Source organism: Salvelinus fontinalis, chromosome 42 (genome assembly GCF_029448725.1).
Source record: "Salvelinus fontinalis isolate EN_2023a chromosome 42, ASM2944872v1, whole genome shotgun sequence".
Lineage (NCBI taxonomy): Eukaryota > Metazoa > Chordata > Actinopteri > Salmoniformes > Salmonidae > Salvelinus > Salvelinus fontinalis.
Genome location: NC_074706.1, coordinates 22,583,443 through 22,606,214, shown reverse-complemented (window position 1 = coordinate 22,606,214; position 22,772 = coordinate 22,583,443). Strand labels below are relative to the sequence as shown.

Sequence of the window (22,772 nt, the reverse complement as noted above, 5' to 3'; positions counted from 1 at the left end):
ACATTTAGAGTCTGTCATAGAATGATGGTATTTATTGGACTCGATTATGTCCCCACTGGCCACTGACAAGACTGAGCACTTGTTTTCAACCCAAAATGTGGCTATTATACAGATATGACAATTACACAATCATAAAATTGTTGTATACATTGCATGGACCAATTCAATACCTAAATATATCCGTATAGGGCACCGTAGCCCTCTTAAGAGCAGTGTTTTGGCTCTACGCGTGTGTCCCGTTTAAGGCGACAGCAACACAAACAGCCTCGTATCCTTTTGACCGCGAGTTACCTTTCCTCTTCTGAAAGCGGCTGCATTGGCTGCCACTATAAAAGCTTGGAAGAGAAAAAAGGCAGAACCAGAGACACAGAGCAGCGAAGACAATAACGGTCCCGAAAAAGCGAATAAAAAAGCGTACATTTTACCTTTTCCAATTCAAGGAATTAACATTTATGAACATTGAAGAATTGGAATTTCGCAGCATTAGGGAAAAAGGTCGGTTGTTTTTATTTGTTCGTTTTTGTTGTTTCTTTGTTAAGTTGCTCTGTGGGTGATATGCATTGTGTCATGCAACATCCCAGAGGAACTGTTTTATTTGATATTTACAGAATGGATGTACATGGTTGCGCATGTTTGATTCAGTTTGTAAATCTTTTCAAAACAAAAGCGCATCTTTGCCTCCGCGCCTGTATAGTACGCGACGTCGTTCACAACAATCAACACATGATTTCTAGTGTTTATCCTCCATCAAATCTATTGAATAACTTAGATGCATTTATGAGATTTTGGTCGGATGGGTAAGATGACAAAGTGTGGGTAGTGTATGTTATGTCCTTTATCACATATGACCGTATTGTGCTTGATGAATACAGTGTATGGGCTACAGCATCTGCTGCGGTTTATTGTATGGAAGAGTCTGCGCTGCGCTGAATGACCGAGAGTAACCCCTTCCTCTTGAAACAATGAAACACCCAGCATGAAGTTCTGAAATAATTTCGATAATTATATTGCCCTGATATGGTTGACTTTCGATTACAATGAAAGAATGCAACGTCTTAGTTTGTGAAATTATGTTTGTATTGTTTTAATAAATGTTTGTTTCTGATTCATTGATGCAGGCTTGATGTTGTTGGTAAAGGTAGCAGATGTTTGCCAGAAAGGATGAGCAATTAGGTTTTATTTTCGGCCCATCGTTGACTATAGTGGTTGTCATATCGTTATTCATTCGTTTTTTTTCATAGCCTGTTTCATCAAAGCGTTGATTAATTTTGTTATTCATCTTTGTAAGATGTTCGCATTCTGAATGTTTTGAGACCGTAGTTGAAAAAATAACAGGCTAAGCTTCTATTGGGGGAAAAAGATGATCATGATATGGATCTGGAACGAGTGAAAAAGGCAATAACCACATTAAAACACTAGAGGAGCCCTCAGCAATTCTGCACCAGGCAACCGCTTTGATTCATTTGGAGGGAGGCTGTTGTTTACAATTTGTACTGTAGTGGTTTGTTATGTTATGCGATGAAGCTGATGGAAAAAAGAACGTAAAAACATGGTAACAACCTTAAATGTAACCAATATACGATATGTTCATTTGAACATCTGTTTTATTACGCTGGGACCTGAGGTAAACTATCATTCAGATTTTGCCCAATTAATCTTTTGAATGTGTTTCGTAATGAATAGGCTACATCACTGATGAAATGTTACATGCATAGTCTGCCTGTCCTTCATTCGTCTCATACAGTTTTGGCCTAAGAACGGGATTTACAATTGTTTGAGAGCGTGTTTCATCACCATAGTTTATTGAATAGAGCGTGCATACATTTTCATACTTTTTTTGTTGTTGTTGTATTCTGGTCCCCCGTGGGAATCGAACCCACAACCCTGGCGTTGCATGTGCCATGCTCTACCAACTGAGCCACACGGGACCCAGTTGTGTCATAAAAACTCTGTTGCATCTGGAAGTTTTTAACAATACAGCTGTTTGTATAAATAGATTGTAACAGCATTTGCCTTTTGCTATTTGAGTGATTGCTAATTTCTGCATTGCAATAGCTGGATAGAATTGAAATGTCATGAGGACATCTGGTACTTTAGATATTAAAGTCAATTTTTTTTTGCAATTGTGTGGGTGGCACACCTTCACTTGCCAAGTATCCAGTGACTGTTTGTAGATCCAAAAGTCCCAGTGTGTTTTTTGTAACATACACTGAATCTCCCAATCCTGGAAACTGCTCTGATTGGTTAATACAGTCCAGTATCCATTGGAGATCTGATGGTTATATTTGGTTAGACTTTGACCTATGAGTGGCGTGGTGTCCAGTGGACTCAAACAGCCTTCTTCTCTGGTCTCACTGTGCTGTGTGTCTGCAGATGCGGAGCTCAAGAGTTGTAGGAAAGGTCCCTGAGTCTCACTCCTGTGTTGTCACTGTGTTGTCACTGTGCTCTGCAGTCGGGAGCTGGACGGCTGTAGGAAAAGTCCCCGAGTCTCACTGTGTTGTCACTGTGCTCTGCAGTCGGGAGCTGGACGGCTGTAGGAAAGGTCCCTGAGTCTCACTGTGTTGTCACTGTGCTCTGCAGTCGGGAGCTGGACGGCTGTAGGAAAGGTCCCTGAGTCTCACTGTGTTGTCACTGTGCTCTGCAGTCGGGAGCTGGACGGCTGTAGGAAAGGTCCCTGAGTCTCATTGTGTTGTCACTGTGCTCTGCAGTTGGGAGTTGGACGGCTGTAGGATAGGTCCCTGAGGCGAGATGGCCATCTCTACTCAACTGGGCTTACTGCTGTGGAAGAACTTCACCTACAGACGGAGACAGACAGTAAGTAGCTACTACAAAATAAAAGTCCACCAACCCTACGAAGGTTCTGTGAGATAAGGGGAGCATGTCAAGGTTGTTGCTGGGGAAAAGTGGAAAAAATAAGGGTTATTGGCTACGAGATTTGGTAGCTATACAATGTGTTACTATTGTGGTTTGTGTGGCCAATGCACACAGAAAAATAGCATTGTCTATGTATTGGTAAAAAGGGTGATATTGTTATGCTGGTGAATGAGGACCCAAAAGCGACTTAACATAAACAGAGTCTTTATTCCAGTCTTAAACAAAACGGTACTCCTGGATATATCTTAGGTGACACCTGCTCACACGCAGCATCTGATGAAGGCAAAAACACGACAGGGCGGAACAAGGACACAGAACAGCAAACATCAAACAAGGATCCGACAAGGACAGAAGCGGAAAACAGAGGGAGAAATAGGGACTCTAATCAGAGGGCAAAATAGGGGACAGGTGTGAAAGAGTAAATGAGGTAGTTAGGAGAATGAGGAACAGCTGGGAGCAGGAACGGAACGATAGAGAGAGAGCGAGAGAGGGAGAGAGGGAGGGAGAGAGAGAGGGATAGAAAGAGGGAAAGAACCAAATAAGACCAGCAGAGGGAAACGAATAGAAGGGAAGCACAGGGACAAGACATGATAATCAATGACAAAACATGACAGTACCCCCCCACTCACCGAGCGCCTCCTGGCGCACTCGAGGAGGAACCCTGGCGGCAACGGAGGAAATCATCAATCAACGAACGGTCCAGCACGTCCCGAGATGGAACCCAACTCCTCTCCTCAGGACCGTAACCCTCCCAATCCACTAAGTACTGGTGACCACGTCCCCGAGAACGCATGTCCAAGATCTTCCGTACCCTGTAAATAGGTGCGCCCTCGACAAGGACGGGGGGGGGGGGGGGGGGAGACGAACGGGGGCGCGAAGAAAAGGCTTGACACAGGAGACATGGAAGACAGGGTGGACGCGACGAAGATGTCGCGGAAGAAGCAGTCGCACAGCGACAGGATTGACGACCTGAGAGACACGGAACGGACCAATGAACCGCGGAGTCAACTTGCGAGAAGCTGTCGTAAGGGGAAGGTTACGAGTGGAAAGCCACACTCTCTGACCGCGACAATACCTAGGACTCTTAATCCTACGTTTATTGGCGGCTCTCACAGTCTGCGCCCTGTAACGGCAAAGTGCAGACCTGACCCTCCTCCAGGTGCGCTCACAACGTTGGACAAAAACCTGAGCGGAGGGAACGCTGGACTCGGCGAGCTGGGACGAGAACAGAGGAGGCTGGTACCCAAGACTACTCTGAAACGGAGATAGCCCGGTAGCAGACGAAGGAAGCGAGTTGTGAGCATATTCTGCCCAAGGGAGCTGTTCTGCCCAAGACGCAGGGTTACGAAAAGAAAGGCTGCGTAATATGCGACCAATCGTCTGATTGGCCCTTTCTGCTTGACCGTTAGACTGGGGATGAAACCCGGAAGAGAGACTGACGGAAGCACCAATCAAACGACAGAACTCCCTCCAAAACTGTGACGTGAATTGCGGACCTCTGTCTGAAACGGCGTCTAACGGGAGGCCATGAATTCTAAACACATTCTCAATGATGATTTGTGCCGTCTCCTTAGCGGAAGGAAGCTTAGCGAGGGGAATGAAATGTGCCGCCTTAGAGAACCTATCGACAACCGTAAGAATCACAGTCTTCCCCGCAGACGAAGGCAGACCGGTAATAAAGTCTAAGGCGATGTGAGACCATGGTCGAGAAGGAATGGGAAGCGGTCTGAGACGACCGGCAGGAGGAGAGTTACCTGACTTAGTCTGCGCGCAGTCCGAACAAGCAGCCACGAAACGGCGCGTGTCACGCTCCTGAGTAGGCCACCAAAACCGCTGGCGAATAGAAGCAAGCGTACCCCGAACGCCGGGGTGGCCAGCTAACTTGGCAGAGTGAGCCCACTGAAGAACAGCCAGACGAGTAGAGACAGGAACGAACAGAAGGTTACTAGGACAAGCGCGCGGCGACGCAGTGTGAGTGAGCGCTTGCTTTACCTGTCTCTCAATTCCCCAGACAGTCAACCCGACAACACGCCCCTCAGGGAGAATCCCCTCGGGGTCGGTAGAAGCCCCAGAAGAACCAAAGAGACGGGATAAGGCATCAGGCTTGGTGTTCTTATTTCCCGGGCGATAAGAAATCACGAACTCGAAACGAGCGAAAAACAACGCCCAACGAGCTTGACGTGCATTAAGTCGTTTGGCAGAACGGATGTACTCAAGGTTCTTATGGTCAGTCCAAACGACAAAAGGGACGGTCGCCCCCTCCAACCACTGTCGCCATTCGCCTAGGGCTAAGCGGATGGCGAGCAGTTCGCGGTTACCCACATCATAGTTGCGTTCCGATGACGACAGGCGATGAGAAAAATAAGCGCAAGGATGGACCTTATCGTCAGAATGGAAGCGCTGGGACAGAATGGCTCCCACGCCCACCTCTGAAGCGTCAACCTCGACAATAAATTGTTTAGTGACGTCAGGAGTAACAAGGATAGGAGCGGACGTAAAACGCTTCTTGAGGAGATCAAAAGCTCCCTGGGCGGAACCGGACCACTTAAAGCACGTCTTGACAGAAGTCAGAGCTGTGAGAGGAGCAGCCACTTGACCGAAATTACGAATGAAACGCCGATAGAAATTAGCGAAACCGAGAAAGCGCTGCAACTCGACACGTGACTTAGGAACGGGCCAATCGCTGACAGCCTGGACCTTAGCGGGATCCATCTGAATGCCTTCAGCGGAAATAACAGAACCGAGAAATGTGACAGAGGAGACATGAAAGGCGCACTTCTCAGCCTTCACGTAGAGACAATTCTCTAAAAGGCGCTGGAGTACACGTCGAACGTGCTGAACATGAATCTCGAGTGACGGTGAAAAAATCAGGATATCGTCAAGGTAAACGAAAACAAAGATGTTCAGCATGTCTCTCAGTACATCATTAACTAATGCCTGAAAGACAGCTGGAGCATTAGCGAGACCGAACGGCAGAACCCGGCATTCAAAATGCCCTAACGGAGTGTTAAACGCCGTTTTCCACTCGTCCCCCTCTCTGATGCGCACGAGATGGTAAGCGTTACGAAGGTCCAACTTAGTAAAGCACCTGGCTCCCTGCAGAATCTCGAAGGCTGACGACATAAGGGGAAGCGGATAACGATTCTTAACCGTTATCTCATTCAGCCCTCGATAATCCACGCATGGACGCAGAGCACCGTCCTTCTTAACAAAAAAAAACCCCGCTCCGGCAGGGAGAGGAAGAAGGCACCACGGTACCGGCGTCAAGAGAAACAGACAGATAATCCTCGAGAGCCTTACGTTCGGGAGCCGACAGAGAGTATAGTCTACCCCGAGGAGGAGTGGTTCCCGGAAGGAGATCAATACAACAATCATACGACCGGTGAGGAGGAAGGGAGTTGGCTCTGGACCGACTGAAGACCGTGCGCAGATCATGATATTCCTCCGGCACTCCTGTCAAATCACCAGGTTCCTCCTGAGAAGAGGGGACAGAAGAAACAGGGGGGATAGCAGACATTAAACACTTCACATGACAAGAAACGTTCCAGGATAGGATAGAATTACTAGACCAATTTATAGAAGGATTATGACATACTAGCCAGGGATGACCCAAAACAACAGGTGTAAAAGGTGAACGAAAAATCAAAAAGGAAATGGTCTCACTGTGGTTACCAGATACTGTGAGGGTTAAAGGTAGTGTCTCACATCTGATACTGGGGAGAAGACTACCATCTAAGGCGAACATGGGCGTGGGCTTCCCTAACTGTCTGAGAGGAATGTCATGCTTCCGAGCCCATGCTTCGTCCATAAAACAACCCTCAGCCCCAGAGTCTATCAAGGCACTGCAGGAAGCAGCCGAACCAGACCAGCGTAGATGGACCGACAATGTAGTACAGGATCTTGATGGAGAGACCTGAGTAGTAGCGCTCACCAGTAGCCCTCCGCTTACTGATGAGCTCTGTCTTTTACTGGACATGAAATAACAAAATGTCCAGCAGAACCGCAATAGAGGCAAAGGCGGTTGGTGATTCTCCGTTCCCTCTCCTTAGTCGAGATGCGAATACCTCCCAGCTGCATGGGCTCAGTCTCTGAGCCGGTGGAAGGAGATGGTTGAGATGCGGAGAGGGGGAACACCGTTAACGCGAGCTCTCCTCCACGAGCTCGGTGACGAAGATCTACCCGTCGTTCTATGCGGATGGCGAGTGCAATCAAAGAGTCCACGCTGGAAGGAACCTCCCGGGAGAGAATCTCATCTTTAACCTCAGCGTGGAGTCCCTCCAGAAAACGAGCGAGCAACGCCGGCTCGTTCCAGTCACTGGAGGCAGCAAGAGTGCGAAACTCTATAGAGTAATCCGTTATGGATCGATCACCTTGACATAGGGAAGCCAGGGCCCTGGAAGCCTCCTTCCCAAAAACTGAACGATCAAAAACCCGTATCATCTCCTCTTTAAAGCTCTGATAATCGTTAGTACACTCAGTCCTTGCCTCCCAGATAGCTGTGCCCCACTCCCGAGCCCGACCAGTAAGGAGTGATATGACGTAGGCGATCCGAGCTCTCTCTCTTGAGTATGTGTTGGGCTGGAGAGAAAACACAATATCACACTGGGTGAGAAAGGAGCGGCACTCAGTGGGTTGCCCAGAGTAACATGGTGGGTTATTAACCCTAGGTTCCGAAGACTCGGAAGACCAGGAAGTAGCAGGTGGCACGAGACGAAGACTCTGAAACTGTCCTGAGAGGTTGGAGACCTGAGCGGCCAGGGTCTCAACGGCATGACGAGCAGCAGACAATTCCTGCTCGTGTCTGCCGAGCATTGCTTCCTGGATCTTGATGGCAGTGTTGCGAGAATCCGTAGTCGCTGGGTCCATTATTGGTCGGATCCTTCTGTTATGCTGGTGAATGAGGACCCAAAAGCGACTTAACATAAACAGAGTCTTTATTCCAGTCTTAAACAAAACGGTACTCCTGGATATATCTTAGGTGACACCTGCTCACACGCAGCATCTGATGAAGGCAAAAACACGACAGGGCGGAACAAGGACACAGAACAGCAAACGTCAAAAAAGGATCCGACAAGGACAGAAGCGGAAAACAGAGGGAGAAATAGGGACTCTAATCAGAGGGCAAAATAGGGGACAGGTGTGAAAGAGTAAATGAGGTAGTTAGGAGAATGAGGAACAGCTGGGAGCAGGAACGGAACGATAGAGAGAGAGCGAGAGAGGGAGAGAGGGAGGGAGAGAGAGAGGGATAGAAAGAGGGAAAGAACCAAATAAGACCAGCAGAGGGAAACGAATAGAAGGGAAGCACAGGGACAAGACATGATAATCAATGACAAAACATGACAGATATTGTAAAAAAAACAACACTTGAATGAACTTGATCCTTTGACTCATTGAGGATGTTCAGACTGTAGAGGACGTCAACGTAGCAGAGAGTCAATGTAGTGATGGTGTCTCATAGCGGGGAGGAGTCTTAAGTGCTCTCTCAAGTGCACGTTTTCCACACAAAGGGTTTTGATTCTGGAACATTTTAAACAACACTGTCACCTTGTCTTATCATGTCATCCAACTGTTAAACCTCGAAATCTCTCAGAAGAATCTAAGAACCAGGTACATTTATAGAACATATCCTCGGCCTCCATTTGACCAATCATCCTTTCGTCTCCCGTCTCCCATCCCCCATCCCGATGCTCTGTGAGTCTGGGGCTGGGAGGACAGCAGCTGTTGTGAACATATGTCCACCCAACCAACACCTCTCCCTTCCCACTCCCAGCCCTAGCTAGGATAAAGATTATAATATATTTGCCAACAACAGCTGATAAAGCCCTTAATGGCTGCCTGACACCCCAATAAGGGTTTGTGGAATGACCCACTTCCATTGTATAGCTGGACCAGTCCATTCTAAAGGGGATCCTAGATTTTAAAATAATATTTTTGTAATTGATGAAATGTCTCATTTAGTATCAAAATGATCCATCCAACATAGTCAAGAAATTGGTAACCTGGATTGTAGACTAAAGTACACAAAGAAAGCTTAGAGGTGGGTTGTCTACTCCAGGACAGTGGTTCGCAACCTTTTTCAGTTATTGTACCACCAAGTACCAAGACTCTCATAAGTCTTCTCAAGTACCTATTCTAGTACCCCTGGTTGGGAACCACTGCTCTAAGACACTGAAACATTCAGTATTTTTTTGCGACAAATTGTTTTTACATCCATGGCCACCCTACTTTGCAAACAATTTCAGGTTCAAAGATTCCTCCTTATCTGTCATTTTGCCCCGAATAAACTCCACATGATTGAAATCTCTAAATGGGTTGTTCTGTAGGGAGACCAGACATCCTTACTATGGCATTGGTTTCACTGTTTGAATGCTGTTTGTCCTGACTGAGTTTCAGTCTCTCATCGACCTTCTGAACTTCCCTTTCAGCTCCAGCTAGTTATCGAGATAATATGGCCGCTCTTCATCTTCTTCATCCTCATATCTGTGAGGATGCATTACCCGCCCTACGAGCAACATGAATGTAAGTAGCCCACACATACACAGAGTGCCTGAATTCACAGTGCACTAGCCTGTGAAAGACGATTTTCTGTCTTCTGTAAATTTGAAGGACAATAAAGCTTTTAGAATTTGAATTGAGCTCAAATCGACTCAAATCTAGCCTTGTCTATACGCACAGTTATAATGAGGCAATTCAAGAATAATGTTAGTCTCGACTGGGTAAGCAGTGACGTACTAGAGACCTCATGACATTTGGTCCGAATACTGTTTCCCGTAATCATTTGTTCCCATTTCCCGTTCTTTGTAGTCAGATGAGTCAGAGATCACAAGATGGAGGACAACAGGATTCCAGACAGTTGTCTTCTATATCATCAGCCACTATTGTTTATTGAGTCCAAGACTCATAGGAAAGCAAAGCAATACAGGCAAAAGATACTTCAGGGAAAGAGAGAGCTCATCATTTTTAAAGGACATTACTGTTCATATCAAAGACAGATAGTCACAACAAAACAGTGGAAGGCAGGACATTCCAACAAGAAATGTGTCTAAATGGATTTAGTTATTCTAGAATCTAGAACAATGGATAAGGGGAAACAAATTGTGGACTGAGTGAACACTTGTGGAATTGTTCCATAGGCCTCCTGGAAAGCAATTTTTTTTTTTTTATTGTCCAAATGTCAATGCAGAGAAGAGTACGTTAATGGCCTTACCTGCCATTACTCATCCCAAGCCAATGTCCTCCCTCTATACTCTTTTCTTAAAAACATCCCGCTCAGTTGGTCAATATCCCACTCAGTTGGTCAATATCCCACTCAGTTGGTCAATATCCCACTCAGTTGGTCAACATTTGATATATTGACCCGCTGGCCTTTAAAACTCCTGTAGTACACAATGACAGCTCTGGGAACTTACTTACACAGGTAATATATTATCAATGCTGATGTACTTCATTTAAGTGTAATTCTATTTCCTTTGCATTCCACTTTGTGAAAGATCCATTGATCGTTAATTCAATGGAGTCAGTCAAGAAAAGCCTGTTTCCTGGAATGACCGGTGTACAACATTTGCCTGTTGTATCTTGGCAAACTCACATTGAATAACGTTGTTAATGAGAACATGATAATAATTCTTAGAAAACGTCAACTCCGACAAACCTGTTGATGACATTTTAAAGATGTTTTGACAAAGTTAGAAGCTAAAGTGGAATTGTTTATTTCTGTAAAATCAGAGAGTGAAATGAAATTGAATTATTGCAAAATTCACCTGAACGCAATAATAAATTAATCTCCATTAAATCTACTTCCTGAATTCAAATGTATACCAGTAAGACTCCAACAACACTGGACTGTGTAGTATGTTTGTTTACATCAATACAGTATGGACGTCAGTAGAAGAATGTATAGCTACTATACTTTCTATTGCCCTCCTTATCTCTATCTTGTCAGTACAGGTCTCCAGTAAAGATCTTGGTTGCATCTCCATTGGCATCCTATTCCCTTTATAGTGCAGTACTTTTGACCAGGGCCCTAGGGAATAGGGTGCTATTTGGGATGTACATACTGTATTTCACCAGGTCAGAAGGCTCTTTGCCCTCATATATAATACAGATATACACTGAGTGTACAAAACATTTGGAACACCTGCCTAATATTGAGTTGCACCCTCTTTAAATTCATTGGGCATGGACTCTGCAAGGTCTCGAAAGCGTTCCACAGGGATGCTGGCCCAAGTTGACTCCAATGCTTCCCACAGTTGTGTCAAGTTTGCTGGATGTCCTTTTGGTGGTGGACCATTCTTGATACACATTCTTGTTGAATGTGAAAATCCCAGCAGCGTTGCAGTTCTTGACAAACTCAAACCAGTACGCCTGGTGCCTGCCATACCCTGTTCGAAGACACTTACATTTTTTGTCTTGCCCATTCACCCTCTGAATGGCACACATACACAATCCATGTCAAAATTGTCTCAAGGTTTATAAATCCTTCTTTAACCGGTCTCCTCCCCTTCATCTACACTGATTTTAAATGGATTGAATAAGTGACATCAATAAGGGATCATAGCTTTCACCTGGGAAGTCTATGTCATGGTAAAAAGCAGGTGTTCAAAATGTTCTGTACACTCAGTGTAGGTTGGATAGCAGGCCAGTAGGCTAGACTATTAAACTCTGTGTATGATACCTTAACTGTGGAATGTGAAAGGACAATTCAAGTGTCACTACAATGGCACTGCTTTAAAAAGTCCAGCAGGCTTGTCAGACACACACACACACACACACACACACACACACACACACACACACACACACACACACACACACACACACACACACACACACACACACACACACACACACACACAAACATTGACAAAAAGGAAAATGTGAATACTTCTATAACATCTTGTTTTGCAGAATGTGCACGTCACCATTTTGTTGACGGTCAAACTTGTCACTAGTCAACTCGGATGTAAATAGTAATACTTGATTTCACCTACTGAACTCAAGAGTATTGACCTCAGGACTGGGTCACACTGTACCGTCCCAGTCTAGTTGATTGCTTCACAATCTGCCGGGCTTTATAACTAACTACTGTACAGTAGCAGTGACAACCTCTTCTGACCCGTCACTGAAAGTGAATGCTGATCCAAAGGTCACATGAGTCGTGTGGTTCACCGATGCAATTATTCACCAGATACCCCCCCACGGGGGTCTGACTGTTGTCTATGGTACGGAGTTTGATGTTGCGGACAATGACGATCTCGCTTGTTCTCCGTCCCAGATGGCCCCCTATTCCCTACATAGTGCACTGCTTTTGACCAGAGCACCTGCGGAATAGGGGGTCATTTGGGATGCAGGCTTGGTCTCTCTGTTAGATAACACGGTTCTCATGCTAAACAAGATGTTCGCCTGGCTGTCCTTTCGATCTTCTGAATTGAGCCAAGCTGAAATGGAGTTTCACTCAGTCCTCCTTGCTCTGCCACTGTGAAATGTTGGGTGACTGACTAAAGTACCACAATTACCCAACCTAATCATTTGACTTCAGTGGCCATCTGGGCAGTTACATAGAGAGATATTGTGACATAGAGTGGTGTCGATCATTGAACTTCTCTATTCCCCCCCCCCCCCCCCCCCCCCAGGCCATTTCCCTAACAAGGCCATGCCCTCGGCGGGCACCTTGCCCTGGGTGCAAGGGATCATCTGTAACGCCAACAACCCCTGCTTCCGCCACCCCACACCAGGAGAGACCCCAGGGCTGGTGGGCAACTTCAACGATTCTATGTGAGTTCATCCCGGGAAAATTGGCCCTTTAACATTTGATAGAATGATTTGATTAGTCATGTCTATGACAAACAACCAAGTAAACAATGTAAGCTAAGACATTAAAAGATTGAAATAATGGACCATGCCACAAGGAGCATTGTTCCTCCTTTCAGACCCTCAACCCCAGAGGATCAGCATGTGTGTTTTACCACCGTTGTTCCTCACATCGTCTAATCGTCTCTCTATGAAACACAGAATCTCCCGCCTGTTCATCGATGCCAAGAAGATCCTCCTCTACAGCCAGAATGACAAGAGCTTCGAGGGCTACAAAGTTCTGGTGCGGGCTCTGAGGAAACTACAGAGCAACACGGCAGGTAGGACAGATCACATTACATAGACCCTGAGCTACAGACTTAAAGATGCATCCGACTGGGCCAAAAACTGGTTGAATCAACTTTGTTTCCATGTCATTTCAACAAAGTAAATGCAATGCGATGACATTGAATCAATGTGAAAAACTGATTGGATTTGCAAAAAGTCATCAACATGCAGGAATTTCGTCTTTTTTCTTAAATTCAAAGACATGGTGACATGTTTTGTTGATTTCACATTGAATTCTCGCTAGTTGACAACTTAACCAAATGTAAATGAAAACTAGACGTCGAAATGACATCTGTGCCCAGTGGGATGTACATGGATAAACTTTTTTATTGATGCACCGTCCATATATTTACGCTGATTTATATATTTGTACGTATTGTTTAAAGTACTGCTTGACATCACATTTTATGTATGTTTCTGCGTGGACATTGATGTTACTGAATCTGATCCGAAGCCTGTATCCACATGCATACATAGGCCCTGAGCCATAGACGTATTGCACGCATACTGATCTGGGTTTGGTTAGCTTGGTTTTTCAGTAGGTAGGTATGATCACCTATCTGTACATGCCTTATAGCTATAGACGTAGGACACACGCTGTACACTTGAAGCACATAGTACTGAACTTGAGACTTGTTTGACGGTTTCAGTCCTCGTTTTCCTGGGGCCATACGGTGCAGAGAGTTCAGAGCAAATGGCATGCTTAGATTTTAATGGCCTCCATGAAAACCCAAATTCCTAATGTGAAGAAAAGCAGATTACTGGGGACCATACAGCTCCTAATCAGAATGGGGCCTTTTGGCTCATAATGGAGGGCAATGGGTGCAGGTTGGCAGCGTAGAAATAGAATTACTAGAATGGACGTTCTCATTCCAGTCAATGTTCTATGATTCAGTGTACCCATGAGTGATCCAGTCAAACAACGCTGTGGTCTGAGGGGCTTTGTTAGCCTGGTCCCAGATCTGCTGGGAGTTGGCTTGACGGCACAAACAAATATGGGACCAGGCTTTGTCCCTTCTAGTAATTAGATTTCTATGGTTGGCATAGCACTGGTGTAATCAGTCCATGCCAGTCCTGGGGTGGGGAGGTTGCTGCTGGGCCAACGGGGGGGGGAGCGCCCATGTCCTGTTCTATCTCTTTAAATGGCAGGAAGACCTCCCTGGACCCCACCCATCACAACAGGATACAGATTTAAACAAAGTGGCCCTTTTAATGTTTTGACTGCTGTGTCTGAACTGGACCAACCCTGGGCTTGGAATGTGTCTGCATCCTGTTTGAGGATCATTATGTGCTCTAGTCTCCCCTCACGTTCCTGTCCATCTCATTTTAGATGGTGAATAAGTAATTGTATTAACGGCATGATAAAACTGCATACCATTGAAAAGAAACTCCTGCACACTGCTCCACAGATTTAATGGGTACCGTATGTTCGCTTTTGGCTCCTGCTGAGCGGCCATTTTCAGAGTGGAAGGTACATGGGGATGTCATGACCTTGGCCCAGGAAGAGGGGGAAAGGTCTTCGAGGATATCAGGTTGATGATAGTATCTTTCCCTTGCATGAGTCTTGAGGTGTCCCAGTCCCCACACACCTACAAATCTGCCATACATATTACCTACCCACCGGGCAGAACGCGTTGAATTAACATTATACCAATGTCATATTTCAACGTACAACTGACATTGACTATTAATTGACTTTTTGGGTTGAATTGGCTTATTATGTAATATCAACTGCTGGATGAGCCTCATGGCACGTCGTCAAGGTTAACGCTAACACCGCTGTTAAACCATCAAGCTGACGCATTTTAAAGATAACAAATGTCATTCATTATTACATAAAGGAGCATAAATGAACTGTGTCTGTGGTAACCATACTATTACAATTCTATATCTAACCAAAGAGTAGTTCAGAGATTAACATAGGACTATCACTACAAGATGAATCGCTTCAAAACACTGACCCCACTTTGGTCTGGATAGAGAAAAGGTGTGAAAAAGTATTTCACATTTCCACTCCAACATGCATTTATCGTCTATCTACTCTTGCAGTATCACTTCCCACCTAGGCGTCCTTCCAGAGGACTCGAGCACAGTTAAGATATGACCTGAGATATTCAGGTCGCGAAGACCGCGTCAACACTATTGCGTAACAGCTCCTTCCAGCATAATTATGTTGTATGCAAATTAAAACGAGTCACGTGAACAGTCTGGGCAAACGTGGAGAAAGGTGTCAGTGTTAAAAATACCAGTGTTCTAATATCAAGACTTGAAAAGCAACTAGTGTTACAATTGGTTACGTCAGTGTTCAAAAGGAGTCTCGGAGCAGATCACAGCTGTGCATTGACCCGCTGTAAAATCCTTCCCCTATATAAAGCCTTACAGTGAAGTGCCGATATGTCAAAGGGGAGAAAGTTCATGTTGTTGTTAGAATTAGTGCCTCGTGTCACAACAGAAGCACTTTAATCTTATTCATGAAACATGTCCACTTCTCACGAAATCCACAGACTTTTCTCTTCTCTCGCTGTATGTTTTATATGCTAGACATCGTTAGACTGCTGCCTGCATTTCTCTTTTTGGGATTGTAGCAAAAACTAGCTTTAATGTAATCGGTTGATGTGTCAGCCAGACTGACTGACAGGCTTCCTAGATGGGTCGTTTGTTCTTTCGAAGGTCGCTAAACTATTCTCTGCACACTGACGCGCGGATGCACGCACGCACAATTCTCCTTCTCGAAGAGGTCTGGCTTGCCTAGTGTCCCACATTCTTTGTCCTTTTCCCCCTGTCGGTCGGTCAAGTTCCAGATCAGTCAGACTCTCATTTCCCGTTTTGGTTCTGTTGAATAACACCACAGGCAGCTTCTTTCTCTCAGGATATTAGACTGTCAGTCAGGACAGTCGTCTTCTGCGTCCCAAATGGAATCCTATTCCCGGTATAGTGCAGTAAGTTTCTTCCACTTCTTCAATCAACCTGAAATTATCTGTAGCCAACTGTCATTTGTCATACTTGGCAAAGGCAGCCATTTTGTTTGTCTGATTGTAGGTTGTTTGTTGAGTCAGTGAGGTTTGGGAACAGGTGAATCATCAGTCTCCTCGGGTCTATCAAGAATTACTCACCAGAAGCTAGGGCAAGTAGTGACAAGCCTGGCTGCCAGTCTGCCTCGTATTGTTGTAGCCTACTTGTTATTGTTTTGGTAGGTCAGAGACACAGCATAGTCACCACCTAAGTCACGTGCAGGGCTATCCCTCTTTCTTGTATGGCGGTACTCTCAGTAGTTAGGGGCCAAGTGCAGACAGACAGTACCTTTAGGGGCTATCCCGCTGGTCTTTCATGGCAGTACTCTCACTCAGTACTGTTGTTAAGGCACATCTCCAGTCTCTTGTTTCCTGAAGTCAGGATGATTAGAGCTCATGACCACTCCTTGGTTATTTGCTCTGGGGTCGTCTCTATGCTCTGGGGTCGTCTCTATGCTCTGGAGTGGTCTCTATGCTGTGGGGACGTCTCTTCAACACACACCACGTCCCCCCTGACCTGCTCCCAGGAGCCTCTGGGGCAGCTAAGTGTTTCCTGTCTAGATCGTGTTACCAGTTGAGTTTTACCTGGAACCCAAAAGGGTTCTCCTACAGGGACAGACAAAGTTGTAGGTATAAGTTTTCTTCAAAAAGTATAGGGTTAGGAATAGGGTTAGGGTTCTGACCAGGAAAAACTCCTTGGCCCTAGTTAGGGGTGAAACTACCTTCTAGTAACCCCCCTTCCTCCCTCCAAGGGGTAATGTTCCTACTTTACCATGTATCCGTCAGCTACTCTTGTCACTGTGCTAACTAACGCAACACAAACACAGAGATGCTAATGTTTAAGTAAGGAGATTTCCAATTCAAGCTGGGCAGGGAGGGACGGGGCAGAGTGAAAAGTGAGGAGCCCAGAACTCTAGCCCAGTATTTGGGCCAAAGTGGAACGCCCTAGAGTAACCCAGGCTGCGGAGTGCCAAGCAGCAGAGTGCTGAGCTGACTTCAACTGGTTTTTAAGCGGAGATGACTTCTCTGGAATGTTCTGACCCAGTGAACACAATAGCCCTCAGAGCAGGGTAAACTGGGTCCATGATATCTCTCCCCTCACTGTATCACTCCATTCTGTCCATGCCAGTGTATTAGTATAACATTTATACTATACCATATTATTGAGGACTTTCCAGTTTTCAACCAAAGAACCCTGTGTAGTTGGAGTTTCCCCAGATAATAGACTATCATTTTCTTTATTCAAGACGATGAGTTTCGATGCTAAATCACAATTGTATCCATAAAAACCTATTTCTGTCTATTAAATAGATCTGTTTCTAATTATGCAGCACGGTGTTCCTAGTCAGTCTGTTGAATGTGCATTCCATCATCCCATTCCAGGTTTCAAGCTGAAGGACTTTCTCCGCGATAAGGAGACCTTATCGTCGTTCCTGCATCGCAACGCCTCCCTATCCCATCATGCCGTCCAGCAGATTGTAGAGGCTGACCTCAACCTAGAGAAGGTAAACATATTCACTGTGTGAAGAGTGCTTTTTTAAAGGTAGTCATACATGCCATGACCTTGGTTTGCTGGTATTTGACACGCTGTAACTATATATATAACGTGAGACGGCTACACTTGTAACGCCCTGTTATGAAATCATAAGGGGGGGGTGGTGTTGCGGAGAGAACCACGTCTTTGGCTCGTATCATCCTCTTTCTCAGGGAAAATAATTCAGCTCAGTTTCAGCAGAATTCATCACTGTCTGTAGTTGGAGGGCAGTAGTCACATGATTTAGCTCCGCCCTCCGTCTCTCCTCCATCTTCTGTCTGCCTCACAGTGAGCATGTGCAGAGAGGGGCTCACTCACACGCGGTGGATCTATTAACCGTATCACCACCCACCCCTGGGGATGTTTTATAACCCATCAGCCCCCTCTCTCTCTGGCCTTTTTCCACAGATAGTCCGGGATGGTCCTACAGGACATTGTAGAAATGTTCAGGGGATTTTAGTCCGGCTTTCTGTTGAGATACATTTCTTCTTCTGATATGAAGAAAAAAAAATCATCAAGGAAATCAATTTGCGTAAGGGATATTTGGTATGGTAAAGAATTTGGCAGTATTATCCACACAAAAAAACAGTGTAGCCTTTAATACCCATAGGTACCTAGTAGTGCAGTTATCTAACAGTTTGTCCCAGGTTCAAAAGTAACCTGTGATGCTGAGGGTCAAGGTCATTAAGGGAGTCAACTCATTACTCCTCCACTCTACTCTACAGTTACACAGAAAGAATGTCCTGAAGCTGTCTCAGCCAGGCTATCATGTAGTTCATCCCAGCTTGGATGTGGTAATACAGGACACATTATTATTCACCGCAGCAGCTTCCCTCTGCCTCCCTCCCTTCCTCTGCCTCCCTTCCTTCCTCTGCCTCCCTCCCTTCCTCTGCCTCCCTTCCTTCCTCTGCCTCCCTCCCTCAGTCAGCCAGTCTGGACACATGTGCACTGTATGCGCCTCAGACCGGTGGGACGTTCGAGCTATGCCTCCCTAAGTGGAAAAAACAAGTCTCTCCCATGCATGACTGAAAAGCTGCACAGTGCACATTTTTCATATGTTAAGTTGTTGACCATGTTGTGAGATAGCTATGACCATGTGGAAATGTAAAATTATGAAATTAGATTTTTTTTATGGGTCATTCCGCAAGCAAATAGTTTCCTGGAATAGAATTTTAAAGAATTGGGTTTCCAGAGTGGTTCTGATAGGTTAGAAATAACTTTCCCCAAACATCTTTGTTTGTGTTGAGTCATAGGAACATTTGGTAATGCCTCTGGAGCACGTTTTGGTTTTTGCCCTAGCGCTACACAGCTGATTCAAATAATCAAAGCTTGATGATGAGTTCATTATTTGAATCAGCTGTGTAGTGCTAAGGAAAGAAACTAAACGTGTCACCAGGACTGAGTTTTGGGAAACGCTGCCCTAGAGGCAGTAGTACTGCCAGCAGAGATATAACAACACCTTTCCTGTGATGATATATGATTCAAAACATATTTGCAAAATCATTCCTGACTAGGCATTCATCGTGAAAGTTGTTACAGTTAAAACATGAAATCACAATTCTCCTCGACATCCCCGCAACACATTTTTTTTTTTTGTTTCTCGACTGCGAGAACTTGATCCCTGAAATATCATTTCATGTTATCTACCAGGTCCTGATTGGAGGTTTCGGCGTCCATCTTAGAGATATGTGTAACACCACTTCTCTGGAGGAGTTTGTGACCATCTCCGACAATAATGTGTCACGGCTCACTCAAGACATCATCTGCAAGGCCTCCCCTGATTGGCTGAACAAGGCCCAGGACCACTTCCTGTCCAACCTGGACTTCCTAAAACCCATACGGGTAAGAAACACTTAAAATACTAACACTTTTTAAAACTTAACACGGAACACTTTAACACTGCGGGCTTTAACACTGAACACTTTAACACTGGGGGCTTTAACAGTGAATATTTTAATACTGGGGGCTTTAACAGTGAATACTTTGCCTCCCGGGTGGCGCAGTGGTCTAGGGCACTGCATCGCAGTGCTAACTGCGCCACTAGAGTCTCTGGGTTCGCGCCCAGGCTCTGTCGCAGCCGGCCGCGACCGGGAGGTCCGTGGGGCGACGTACAAGTGGCATAGCGTCGTCCGGGGTAGGGAGGGTTTGGCCGGTAGGGATATCCTTGTCTCATCGCGCTCCAGCGACTCCTGTGGCGGGCCGGGCGCAGTGCGCGCCAACCAAGGGGGCCAGGTACACGGTGTTTCCTCCGACACATTGGTGCGGCTGGCTTCCGGGTTGGAGGCGCGCTGTGTTAAGAAGCAGTACGGCTGGTTGGGTTGTGCTTCGGAGGACGCATGGCTTTCGACCTTCGTCTCTCCCGAGCCCGTACGGGAGTTGTAGCGATGAGACAAGGTAGTAATTACTAGCGATTGGATACCACGAAAATTGGGGAGAAAATTGGATAAAAAAAAAAAAAAAAAAAAAAAAAAAAAAGAGTGAATACTTTAACACTGAACACTTTAACACTGGGGGCTTTAACACGGAACACCTAATAACTCAATTCCATAGGCCTAGCAAATCTTCATTTGTTCAATGAATGTATTATTACACTATTGGTCAGTCAGACAAACTGAATAGGCTTTTCCCTTTGCACTCACTTTTAAACAAAGCACACTTTATGGCGGGATAATGTAGCCTGCTGACACCAAGCCTTCTTTCTTCTGATAAAGAGAACATCATGTTCCCTGACATGATTACCATTTAGGGTCAGGAATTATCAATCCATATTTCTGTACAAGATTTCTGTTCTTATTTCATAAGAACATAAGTCCTGTTCCTGTCACAAAACATTAGCTTGACAATGAATTCGTCCCTTGTCTCTTTCTCGTAATGGGAGTTGGAGAGGCCGTGAACCCTGCTCTGGCAGATGTCTGAATATAGACTTTTGACAGACACACACACACACACACACACACACACACACACACACACAGACACACACACACACACACACAGACGGACGGACGGACACACACACACACACACACTCAGACACACGGACGGACGGACGGACGGACGGACGGACGGACAGACAGACAGACAGATACAGTGTGTTAATTTCAACAATAATAGGACTCAGTGAATAGAATCACTGTACACCTCAGATAACCGGCACACTTGGATGCAAATAGAGGAGTGATCCATTTTAGCTGACCCAGTTTTGTTAGCTAAGTCAGAACTCTCAGTCCGGTGTTGGGACAAGCTTTTGGAAGGTGCCAAAGTGTACAGAACAGTCTGCCAATGAAAATGCTGTCGCAATGGTCAACTAACACGGGAGAAAATGTTGTAAATATTTGTCGAAATATCATACTGCTGAATCAGCCGTAATTTCAAACCGGTGTTATGGTGATAATATTTGTTCTAAAAAAGACCAATAGGTTTCCCTCCCTAACAAAATAGATCAGGGATATTAGACTAGTATAAAGTAACCGACTTCTCTTGTACTGATATAGGCCCTGATCCAATATCCACATCATACAACTACACATAAAATTAAGCCTTGCATTAGGCTTGCGTTCTAAGTGGTACACTAATATGGACAATGGAATGCAGCAATATTGGACCTATAAGGAAAGCTGACCCCAGACCTGTACTTAGTGGCTAAGGTGCATCTGAAATGGCACCCTTTTCCCTATGTAGTGCAATATATAAGGAATACGGTTACATTTCAGATGCACCTTAGCCACTAAGTACAGGTCTGGGGTCAGCTGTGAGAGTGCAGCAGCTCACATTTCAGCGGCCCTCTTGTGACAGTCAATAACAGATGAGGTTGAACAGGAACCCCTCTCTGAAGTGTCCCTGGAGAGTGTTTGTTCTCATGTCTTTTACCCCCCCTCCCCCTCTCTCCCCTTTCTCCCTCATCCTCCTCACCCACAACAGAAGGATGTGAAGTCCGACCCTGAGGTCGTCCAGAAGGTATCCGTGGCAACCGACGGTCTGCTAGAGAGCTTGGGAGCGCTGGCTGTAGAGGTAGGTGCTGTTTGTCAGACACACACACACACACACACACACACACACACACACACACACACACACACTAACATGTATGTTTCAACGTACATTTCTGGGTCTGCATCTGTTTTGGATAGTCTTAAACAACCCGTGAATCAACCTGCCTTATCAGTGAACTCATTTGAATGTAGGCCGAAAGCAACCACTAAGATAGCCATCAGTTGTAACAGTGGTCTGACAAAAACAGCTCCTCCCGTTACACATCTCTGGACCGCAATGTGCAAACAAAACCCATCTGTCCCCTCAATAATAAACAAGCTAGCTTGGTGCTCTGGCCCTCACAAAATGGCCACCTCAAATGGCTGTAACCCTGCAATTTTGTACACAAGGTTAGTCTTTCACAACAAATCGACTGTTTAGTGTCATCAGTCCAGTTGGTAGCAGTCCAGGTCAGGACATGGCCAAACCGCAACGCTATCTCTCCGTGGCATCTGCACTGTCAACATAGCTAACTGCCCCCAACATATCAGACCCAGTTCTGGGGTAACCAAATCTGTGCTAGCTACATACAGAAATGTCCACTATGGGGCCTCCCGAGTGGTGCAGCGGTCTAAGGCACTGCATTGCAGTGACTACAGATCCGGGTTCAATCCCGGGCTACAGTCACTACAGATCCGGGTTCAATCCCGGGCTGTGTCGCAGCCGGCCGCGCCCGGGAGACCCATGAGGCAATGCACAATTGGCCCAGCGTCGTCCGGTTTAGGGGAGGGTTTGGCCGCCCGGGATTTCCTTGTCCCATCGCACTCTAGCGACTCCTTGTTGCGGGCCGGGCGCAGTGCACGCTGACACGGTCACCAGTTGTACGTGTTTCCTCTGACTTATTGGTGCGGGTGGCTTCCAGGTTAAGTGAGCAGTGTGTCAAGAAGCAGTGAGGCTTGGGTGGTTCGTGTTTCGGAGGACGAATGTCTCTCGACCTTCGCCTCTCCAGAGTCCGTACGGGAGTTGCAGCGATGGGACAGGACTGTAACTACCAATTGTGGAGAAAAAGGGGTAAAAAGTACAAAGACATAAAAGTACAACAATTTAAGTAATGTCGAATACAATACATGGCTGGGAAACGCTGAGAGACTTAGCAGGCTGTACTAGGGGAAAAGACTACAATAGATCACCTTGTCACGAGACTCTCAGCTCCCTGTCACCCCCCCTTTTCAATCTCTCCTCCT

General features: G+C 45.8%; 1 protein-coding gene across 4 annotated transcripts in view; it reads left to right on the top strand.

The window, feature by feature from the left end:
• Window positions 1–333: 333 nt before the first annotated feature.
• LOC129841143 (phospholipid-transporting ATPase ABCA1-like) overlaps window positions 334–22,772 on the top strand; it is a 45,588-nt gene continuing 23,149 nt past the window's right edge. For all 4 annotated transcript variants that reach the window (XM_055909281.1, XM_055909280.1, XM_055909279.1 and 1 more), the window contains exons 1-8: window positions 334–495; window positions 2,709–2,814; window positions 9,300–9,393; window positions 12,507–12,648; window positions 12,886–13,004; window positions 17,406–17,527; window positions 19,207–19,398; window positions 21,478–21,567. In XM_055909281.1, coding sequence (XP_055765256.1) covers window positions 2,749–2,814; window positions 9,300–9,393; window positions 12,507–12,648; window positions 12,886–13,004; window positions 17,406–17,527; window positions 19,207–19,398; window positions 21,478–21,567 — 825 coding nt within the window. In that variant the 5' untranslated portion in view covers window positions 334–495; window positions 2,709–2,748. The remainder of the gene's footprint in view (window positions 496–2,708; window positions 2,815–9,299; window positions 9,394–12,506; window positions 12,649–12,885; window positions 13,005–17,405; window positions 17,528–19,206; window positions 19,399–21,477; window positions 21,568–22,772) is intronic.